The following is a 10256-nucleotide window of genomic DNA, read 5'->3' as shown; positions in this document are numbered from 1 at the left end:
GTGACAGTTTACCACTTTCTAGACCAAGTAAAATCTTTTGAGTAAATTCTAAAGTGTTGGTCAGGGCTTTGGGGTAGCTGAGGTGAAGTGCATAGATCAGTCCAAACATTACCAGGAAGGCTTCACCAAATCTGGGGAGACTGAACACGGCATCACTTTCAATGACGACAGAGATTTTCACAGGTTGGTAGTGAACTGGACTTGTTGTGTCATGGTCACTGATGACAGTGAAGAGGGCCACTTCAACACCATCAAGCTCCAACTCATCAGATTCGTCCTGAATTAATGAAAAAGAGATACTAATCACAATCTAACCCAAGAAATACAACAGATGACATATCATTTCTCATTTTACCAACTCCCATTGAGATCCAATACCTCTTTTACAAGGGAGACCTGAGTCTCACTGTAAGAGGTGAAAAACAGAAGATCCATGTTCTGCACACATAAATCAGCTAATTCACCAGAGAATCAAGTGGTGTGAGATAGACTGAAACTAAGCTAAAGGAAATACACAGGAAAATGTTTTACTAAACATCTTATCACTTTCAACAAAACACCAATTCAGTTCATTCGTAGTGAGGAGACAGAAAAGACCATACATGGAAACTGTATGGGTAGACTAAACAAAGGTAAGTCCAAACAGTGCATCAAAATACATGTTTGTACTTTGATGCACTGTTTATATACACAGTAGTATCTGTTAGATACTTAAGGATACTCACAGTGCAGGTTCTGAAAAATCCAGAGACATCCTCACGCAGATAGACAGGAAGGGCGTGGAAAATGGTAGTGCGCTTGGTGTGGATATCATGGATTTCCTATTTCCAGATAAAAACAGAATTGTATATACTGGTGAGTTTACTGAACAACAACAACAACAGTCAAATCAGAACATACAGTATGTCCACAAATAACCTGTTCACATCTTTAATACAGTCAGACAAATAGCAAACACAAAGTGGAGTAATAGCAAAATTCAAAAAGCTCATTTAAATCATTGAACCTGTCCAATGTTCCGCTGGTTCAACCTATGAAATGTGTAACAATCTATTATTACCTGTCCATTGTGAATTCTTAGAATTTCAGCCAGGGCATCTGCTGTCTTCCCAGTTTTTGATGCCTTCTGTCTGAATAAGGTCATCAGTCGAGGAAGTTGGCGGTCAAGTTCAGCGTAGAATGTATTGGGCAGGTTCTGATTTGTAATCAGCTGAAACTCTGCATATAACTACAGCAGAAGGACAATACAGTTCAATTTGAAGAATCTCGCACATCTTTATAAAGCAGCAAAAAGCTGCCACATGAGTAAGAATTACAATTTTCATTTTAAAGAGAGCTGATCCATATTACGTCAGACTCCATTTTTAGAGCAGGCCAGAGGTCCAGGAGCTCCTTCACTCCTTCACAACCCTAACCCTGCACATATAGTTTAAAATATAGTGTTTCTAACAAGAAAACTGCTTGAAAGCACTCTCACTGCAGACAGGTATCTCCGCTGTGTAACTGCAGGGACAACTGGCTTGTTTGGACCCAAGTATTCTGAGTCATGAGAGGGGGTTTAAAATTTTAGAGAGATTAAAACACTTTGTTTCATACTAGGCGACCGGGCGCCACCTCTAGAACAAGTAGTATCTAACTTTTTAAACAGCCTGTGACCCTCATTACAACAACTTAATGCTAGCTCTGCAAGTGCAAAGTTTCCTTCGGGGAGAGCAGCAAAGCATATAAAAAACACGGACCCGACATTTCTGCTATTCTTTTCGACACGCACCCAAAATACAACTAAATATTCGTATTTTAACAATAAACTAATATCAACATTGAAAACTTACTGTAAGTCCAGTGAGGTTGTTGCTGCCGTTAGGTCCAACTTTCTCCAGTCGTCCATGTTGCCTCTTTGGTGCTGTTCCCGCCCACATACCTTTACTTCTTCTGTGTTTTGTATTAATGCTCATTAGCGCCGCCTTCCGCTTCGGAGGGTGAATCAGAGATTAACTCGGAATAAAAATTGATTCCTGCAGCTGCTCAACACTTACGGAAAAAATTAAAAATATATATGTAGGATACATTGATAAAACAATGAATATTAAAATAAATACATTTTGTCTTCCACTAATGCATTTAAGACAATTTGATTTTACTTATTTGGTGAAACACTTTGAGATTTTATTGTATTGCATGTGCTACATAAATTAAGTTTATTATTAAATCCTGCCTACTTGAAACAACAAAAATAACAGGACTTTACCATTCTTATATGTCCTAACTTAACTGTCTTACGTTGTGATTGAGTTGTGATTTTAAGTGATGCTTACTTAATATAGAAATAGTTCAATTCAATCAAATATTATTAGTTTCATTTACTCAAAAAGAAGAACATGTTACACGAACTTGACATATTTAAGTTAACAGAACTTTTTAAAGACTTTGAGTATACACTATTTAATCTATTTAATTACTTTGAACATTCGGGTTTACAGTGTGTGTGGGAGGAAAAGCCATGTACAGTAGTTTAGTATTAAATGTACTGCATGGGTTTTGTTCAGTAAGACTGGAGAAGAGCTACTATATTAAATACTATATAGTATATTAAAGTCTGGCATATTTCAATCTGCATTTAACACTGATGCTCACTGGGGAAACACAAAGACATTAGACATTATTAGAAAACTTCAGACACTTGTACCTCCTGCTATCCATGCACAGAAGGATCTTGCAGGAATGGTGATGCTATTTGGTCAGTAGGATTTCATAACCTGCTCTACAGCACGTTAGTTTTGCAACATATGTTAAAAGTAAGAAGTGACCCAATTTCAGGGTACTGAAAACTCGGGTTAACAGTGAAGTTAGCTGGATAAGAATAAATCCTGCTTTATAATATAGAGTCAGGAGTAGAAAAACTTTTGGGCACAAGTGACACAATTAGCCAAAAACAATGTTTTAAAACTAAAAAATATAGTTTAAGCGCTTTAAGCAGTTATCAAAATGTGGTTTTCTTTATACTATATGTAAGACTATATAGTTAGCTGGCCTAACAATCTAAAATTACTGTCTTATATATGTTTCTAAATTAAATTGTTTAATCTCAGCAGCATGGCTTTCTTCTTTTCATCATATGTAGTGGTCTTGTCCTTTTTTATGCGAGAGTGCACATTTCTCTGATTTAAGTAGCAAGCTGTGGATTTAGCTACAGTAGCCCAAATATGCAGCCAAAGGCAAAATATGTCCCTTTTTAACTTGAGTTCATATTTTTGGAGATAATGAAGAGAGCTCACAATGTTCTCTCTGAATAAAAAGTAAAGTTTTACTTTGAAGGAAGATAAGACACACAGTAACCACAAGTGTAATTAATGCCACATTTGTTTTGCAAGGTGGCTAATGATATCGATCACTGAAGATTGATGAATTAGCAATCAAATTAAATGATGTTTACAATTTGACAGTTGTTCCTTTACTTTCATTTGATAGTCCATCTAACAATAAAATGTATTTTAAAGGGACCATCTGTAGAATTCAGTCTAATGATAAGGTTGGAGATTGCAACCAACTGCTTACCCATCTTTTTCCGAGTACTTAGAAGAGCCTTAAGTGAATGCAAACTCAAAATGTAAAAGCCTGCTGATAGAGCCTGTTTGGTTTTTCTGTTCTTGGAGAATAAAAATGGTTGACCATGGAGAATGTGACAGTGCTCTATCGATACAGATGATTGTCTATACACTAATGAAAACATAATTATTAAAATTCCTATATAAAAAAAGAGCTCTCTAAAGAAAAAAAACTTGTCCACTGTCTTGTACACTAAATATGAATTTAGTGTACATTTTTCTTTGCGTCTCAATTTGAATTGCTTTTCTGTTGTTCTGAACTTTATATCGTCTTTCTTTATCAAACTGAAACTGAGAGAAAAATCATTATCACACAATATAAAATCTAATCTACTGCAGGCGCTGTCTGGGCCTTTCAAAATAGATTTTACTTTTACGGTACACATAGATTTCTCAGAGTGTTTTGGAAATGATCACAGTGGCACAACTTACCACATGATTCTGTCAAAACTAGCATTCCTTAGAGGGAACTTCAAGTGGTATTACTTAGTTTTTGTGGAGGGAGCAATTCCTGTTTCTGGTATTTTTTTTCCAAAAAGAATAAGAGGAACATTTCCAGTTACAGGAATTAGTCTTGAGGAAAGTTAGGGGAAATGATGGAAATGAGACATGGGAACAGTAACTTCAAGGGACGTGAGATTATATACTGCATGGTGACAAGTGGGAGTATTGTAGCTTGATGGATGTGTGAAGATGAGGTTTTCTAGACATATGTTCAGGGAAAACTAGAATCTACAGACATTGCACCCTGGAAAGATGCAAAGTGTTATATGTCAGCTGGTAAGTGGCAAGAGAAACAAAGGGGCTGTAAGGAAAAAAGCAGAGAAAGAAAAGCAACTTGAGAAATACAGATTAACATCACAGTAATACTACATCTCAAAGGATAATTTTCTTGCAAGATTTCAGTCTGTAAACCATTTACTGAGAAGTGATTTAGCCCAACAGTTTAAAATCAGACTAAACAGCGCAATGTTCAAATGGTTACATGACTCTTTGTTGACTTTTAGATAGTCTCATTATTTTGCAAGTGAAAAAAAAAATCAGTTGCATACCCACAAGTGTATTAATTCTCTCAGAGCTAAGATAAGATGAGATAAGATAAGATCAGATGAGATAAGATAAGATAAAACACAGTCATGACTAAAAGAAAGTACACACTTTCACAAGTACACCTCATGATTCAATAGCTTTTTCTTCACATTATTGTGGAGGATTTCTGGTGGACACCTTCTTTAGATCCTTGAGGTTTGCAGGCATTCATTTATGCACAGCACTCTTGAGGTTGTGCCACAACATTTCAATTGGGTTGAAGTGTAGATTTTGGGTGATTGCAATATTTTGATTTTTTTCCAACATGGCCTCATATTTGGTTCTAGAATACTTTGATTATGATCACTGTAGAAGAAGCCCAAATCTTCCCCCCTTCGCCTCTGTGCTCGACAGGTGTTATGAGCTGTTTGTGCTGATATGTCGTGTTTGGTTTTCACCAAATGCCCAAACATCTGCACTTTGGTCTCATCTGTGTAATGAACAATATTCCCGAAGTTTTGTGGTTTGAATGTATCTCTGTAAACCAGACCTGTGCTGCCATTGCAGCCCTTTCCAAACAAGCCATACTTATTCAGTATTTTTCTTTTTCTATGAGCTTTACGTTTGTAACACGTTAACTGCATTACTAGTAGCATCGCATAGTCCGACCTTAGGCTCCACTCCATATCTACTCATGGGAAGATTAGCATCTGACTTGAAAGTTTTCCACTTGTGAATAATTCTTCTTACTGTAGAATAATAGATGTGAAATTGTTTGGATCATATAACCTTTCCCAGATTGATGGGCAGCAAGAATTACTTCTCTAAAACTATTGCTGATGCCTTTCTTCTTTGCTATTTTGTTAACACAGATCTGCAAAACTTCTGCTTTATAGAGGTCCTCACACCTGTTGTTGGCCAATTAATCAAGTGCTTATAGTGAAATGGCTAACGTTAATATGCATGCCATTTGTGATAACTCTTTGATACTTTAATGTACTTTAATACATTAATGCTATGGGGAAAAAAAGTTAAGCTTAAAAAACGTTAACTGCTGGTGTTATGTGTTTTCCACACCTACTCTGTCTTTCACACATAATGTAGTTTAAAAGTTATATAGTGTAATTAACTGTAGATCAGGAAATTTGTACTATTACTTTGCCTTGATTGTCCTGCAGAACAATGCCAACCAGCTTTTCTCCACCATGTCTATTTGTTTATAAAGGTTTACAGAACCCCCCAAATAAGGAAGCAATCAGTGTCAGTTGAGGGGAAAATCAGTATGTATGGCTGTTTTTGTTAGTGGGTGTTCCCACCTGAATTGATGGATGCTTGTGGTAAGAGAGGGACTTGGTATGCATGTCCACTCACTGTCTAATAGTTTATTGAACTGCAGCTGCTAGCAAGGATTTGAAAATGCCAAGTTAATGTGTAGAATGCCCTGTGTGTATATGTTTCTGTTTGAATGTCTGTGCTTAATGTGCACCCAATATCCTGTCAATAACACAAACAGTCTCATAAAATAAGACACATTGGTCTGCAATGTTTCACTCATCAGTAAGGATTTATTAAACAAGAATTGTGTGGTAAACGGCTAGAAGGAAAACACACAATCCAAGGTGTAGGAAATGAAAATAAGTCTCATGTTGCTTTCTATTTTTTGTATAAGCAAAGTTTCCTTGAAAATTAAAAGAAACCCCTTGTTTTCCCTTGTGCTTTGTTCACTTAATTGCCTAAAATGACAACGCTGTTGGATGTCATTTAACCTCAACAGAGAGCCAAGTGCCAGAAATCAATATACAAGAGATTTAGGCTTCCCAATGGTATTTAAGAATGAACCGTTAAAAACAAAACTGCTGGAATTTAGGGTGCAGTTATTGATCTTCAACATTTTAATTCACTTTAAGTTGTCAGACAGGGTACCATTTCAGTAAATTAATAAAGTGGTTCCATAAATGAATACAAGTATGCCGAGATGAGAACTTCAAATAATGGGGTTAATCATGATTTTCACTTGTTACAGTCAACATACACTCACTCAAAAGGTGATTCAGCATATAATTTAAATAATGAACATATGCGGAAAGATGTCTGCTTGCTTTCATACCTTGATTTCTTCTAGAATAACACATAGGATTATTTTCACATTTGCAGCATTAATATCTCTAGTAGGTAGTAGAAAATAAACCCCAGAGAAGAGCCTACCTGTAACATGTAGTTTTACCTTTTCAGGCATTGCTTGTATCATTATCTTTAAATGTAAAATGTAGATTCTCTCAGATATGCTTGCAGCCATCAAAATGATCTTTTGTGCTGCTAACATGGTTATTAGGGTAATGGGGGACTTGATGCTTGAATGAACGGTGCATTGATTGGCTGCTTGACTGACTTACTGACACGCTGACTGTTCGTTGCCTTCTAGGAGGAGCCGTTTGTAATGGTGTCAGAGAATGTTCTTGGGAAACCAAAGAAGTACCAGGGCTTTTCCATCGATGTCCTGGATGCTCTGTCAAACTACCTGGGCTTTAAGTATGAGATCTATGTTGCTCCAGACCACAAATATGGCAGCTTGCAGCCTGATGGTCAATGGAATGGACTGATGGGCGAATTAGTCTTCAAGGTAAGAAGATCACTTGCATACACAAATGCACATGAGCAAACAAATACATATACAAATACATGTTCCCTGTTTATGCACACGCTTATACTATATCACTGCAGAAGGAGGAGAAGCTTGCATGTAGACACGAATCAATTGCTGAACAGAACAGCCTCTCTTAGGTTTAGTTCACACTCGGATGGGTTCCATCATCACCCACTTGGTAACCATTGGATTTATGTCTTTAAACTTCTTTAATTTGGAATGAGACATTTAGACACTCATTCATAAAGAATTGTACTATGTAAGCTGAAGTGGATTTGGGAGGCGCAGAGATGAAATATTGTGTGATTTTGCATACTAGAGAAACACAACAACTTTATAATAATTTGACTAGCTTCAAGTATCTTCAAGTGTTATAACTGCTGGCAGACACTTGAACTGCTTCAGTGGAAAGTGGAAAAGTGGAGATGATATAGTGACACTATAAATGTGGGTTCACCAAAGATGGAGAGGCCTCTAGATTGAGGGTAGTAAATTGGCATATTTGAAAAATAACTACTTTGACCATGACTTAGCCCTACTGACATAGACTTCAGTTGACATACTTCAAAATTTACCAGTTTCATTGCTGTTTAATATTCTGTTATATCTCAAAGTGCCCTTATTATATGTGTGAGAGCTGTTTTTTTAGTTTTGTTCCTTGCAGCATATCCCAGAGAAACATAAATGGAGACCTGCAGCTTATCTTGCACTAGTTGTAAATGCTTGAGTTTGATAACTATTTGTCACATCATACATATATTTCATATCATACTCACACCGTCTTTTGCTGATTAAACAAAGTCACACAATAAAACCAAGGTGAACTTTTACATGCAGGAAGTCTAGAGTAGTCACATATGAATTTCTGTTTTTAATATCACTGAAATGTGATGATACTAATAATCATAAATATTTCAAATCTGAAAAACTCCTAGCACATGCAAGATTGCTGTTGCTTTGCTTGGAGTCCATCTTAAAAGACAAGGCAACACAGGAAAGTGTTTCTTGTGAACCTTGTGAAAATAACTCATGATTTGACAGGCACTTTCTGTTCCTCTGTGGCTTTGATTGTTTGTTGTTATGTGGAAGCCAATAATAAACCCTGAGCTTACCTTAGTTTCTTGCAATCAAGTCATTCTTTTATGCTTAAAATAATTTATGTTTTGCTAAAACTTTTTTTATTACTATTTTTTTCCTATTAAATATGAGGTCTGAGCAAAGGTAGGACTAAATAAATATTTTAGGTTTTAAACTCAACATTTAAGGTGAGTTTACCTGTTTTTTCCTGTTTATTCTTTCGTGACTGCACTCACAAGTGAACAATTCTTTTGAACTTCACACACTAAGGTGGAAAAGGGGAGGAAAGAGTGGAGTTAGGTCCAAAAATATTTGGTTATTAACGCAGTTTTTGTAATTTTGCCTCTGTCCACCACCGTATTAGATTTTAAACAAAGCAACCAAGATGTGATTTAATTGGGAGCTTTTATCTATAAATCGAGGGGTTTGACAAAGTTAGACGTTTGGGAATTACAACCATTTTGTTCTTTCATTATTCCATGACAATGAGCTGATAAAAGATCAGTTGTTGCAAAGTGTGGAAGTTGCATTTGGCAGCTGTTCACTGGAACTCTCAGCAAGAGGTCCAAAGAGATATTGAAGCAAGGCAAGGTGTCCATCATTAGAGTATAAAAACAAAATAAGACAACTTCGAGTAGCCAAATCGGCAATCTCTGGTACATTCTTAAAAGGAAGGCACTTACAACACCAAAAGGCCTGGAAGATCATTTATGACAACTGAAGTGAATGAATACAGACGTCTTTCTCTGGTCATGAAAAACCACCTTCACACCATCTTTCTAATTCATGAACACTCTTGAGGAGGTAGGCGTATCATTGCCAAAGACTACAATCAAGAGATCCCTTCATGAATGAAAATACAAGAAGGTGTAAACCACTGGTTACGCTCAAGAAGAGAAAGGGTAGATTAAACTTTGCCACAAAACATCTAAAAAAGACCTGCACAGCTCTGTAAAAAAATTCTGTGGGTCCATGAAACCAATATTAACTTAAAGCACACTGATGGAAGACAAAGCTGTGGAAATGAGATAAACAGCTCAGGATTCAAAGCTTACCACATGTATATATAGCAGCCAATGAAACAAGAGGGGTTTTTTATGTGACTGCAGAGAGGAGTAGCAGGATGAATTGTAAAGTGTACAAGGCTGTAGTCTCTGCTCAGATTCAGCCAAATGATGCAAAACTGATCAAACAGCACTTCACAGTGCAAATAGATAATGACCCAAAGCACATTGCAAAAGCAGCCCATGAGCCTCTCGAGGCAAAGCAATGAGATATTCTTCAATAGCCAAGGTCAGTTACCTGATTTCGACTAACAAAGCTTGCTTTTCAGTTTTGCTGCACTTTGATCGCATCTTGAACTGTTTGATTTTAAAAAACGTGGTTTACAGGTGTGCATCTTACCAGATCCTTTCAAATCAATAGTACAGTGTTTTTCTGCCATGATCATCTCTTAATGGCAGGAAAAACTTTTTTTCCAATTTCCAGCCCAAACACGCACCATTTTTATACAGTTAGATCTAATTTAATTTTAACAACCTTTTTATGACTACGTGAAAGTGTTTGTGCAAGTTCATATTTATATCTGCATCTGCACAATACCTGCTGATGTCCTTTGATGAAATCATATTAACCTGATGCACATTTTGTTCACCCTAGGTCAAGTATATATTTTTCTTTGATTGTTGTCTTTTGTTTTCTTCAGTTGAGCAGTGTTTTCTCAGAAATTTCCGATTCCATCACTTCATTATTTTCCTTCGGCTGTGTGTCAGGCTTGAGTGATTTTGTAAGACTTGGCTCTCCTTTCCTTGACCTTGAATACTTGCAGTTTGTATTTAACATTTCTAGGCCCCTCTCCCCCAGTGGCTCACAAAATTACCGAGAAATGCTTCAAGCACAAT

The 10256-nt window shown here is 36.5% G+C and overlaps 1 protein-coding gene across 2 annotated transcripts in view; it reads left to right on the top strand.

Annotated features, from left to right (window-relative positions):
- Window positions 1-10256, top strand: part of grid2 (glutamate receptor, ionotropic, delta 2) — a 530237-nt gene that overhangs the window by 422502 nt on the left and 97479 nt on the right. For both annotated transcript variants that reach the window (XM_005722013.1, XM_005722014.2), the window contains exon 10: window positions 7057-7254. In XM_005722013.1, coding sequence (XP_005722070.1) covers window positions 7057-7254 — 198 coding nt within the window. The remainder of the gene's footprint in view (window positions 1-7056; window positions 7255-10256) is intronic.

The sequence above is a fragment of the Pundamilia nyererei genome, unplaced genomic scaffold (genome assembly GCF_000239375.1).
Source record: "Pundamilia nyererei isolate P.nyererei 1_Seehausen unplaced genomic scaffold, PunNye1.0 scaffold00006, whole genome shotgun sequence".
In the NCBI taxonomy this organism is placed as follows: Eukaryota; Metazoa; Chordata; class Actinopteri; order Cichliformes; family Cichlidae; genus Pundamilia; species Pundamilia nyererei.
This window is presented reverse-complemented; position numbering and strand designations above follow the sequence as displayed.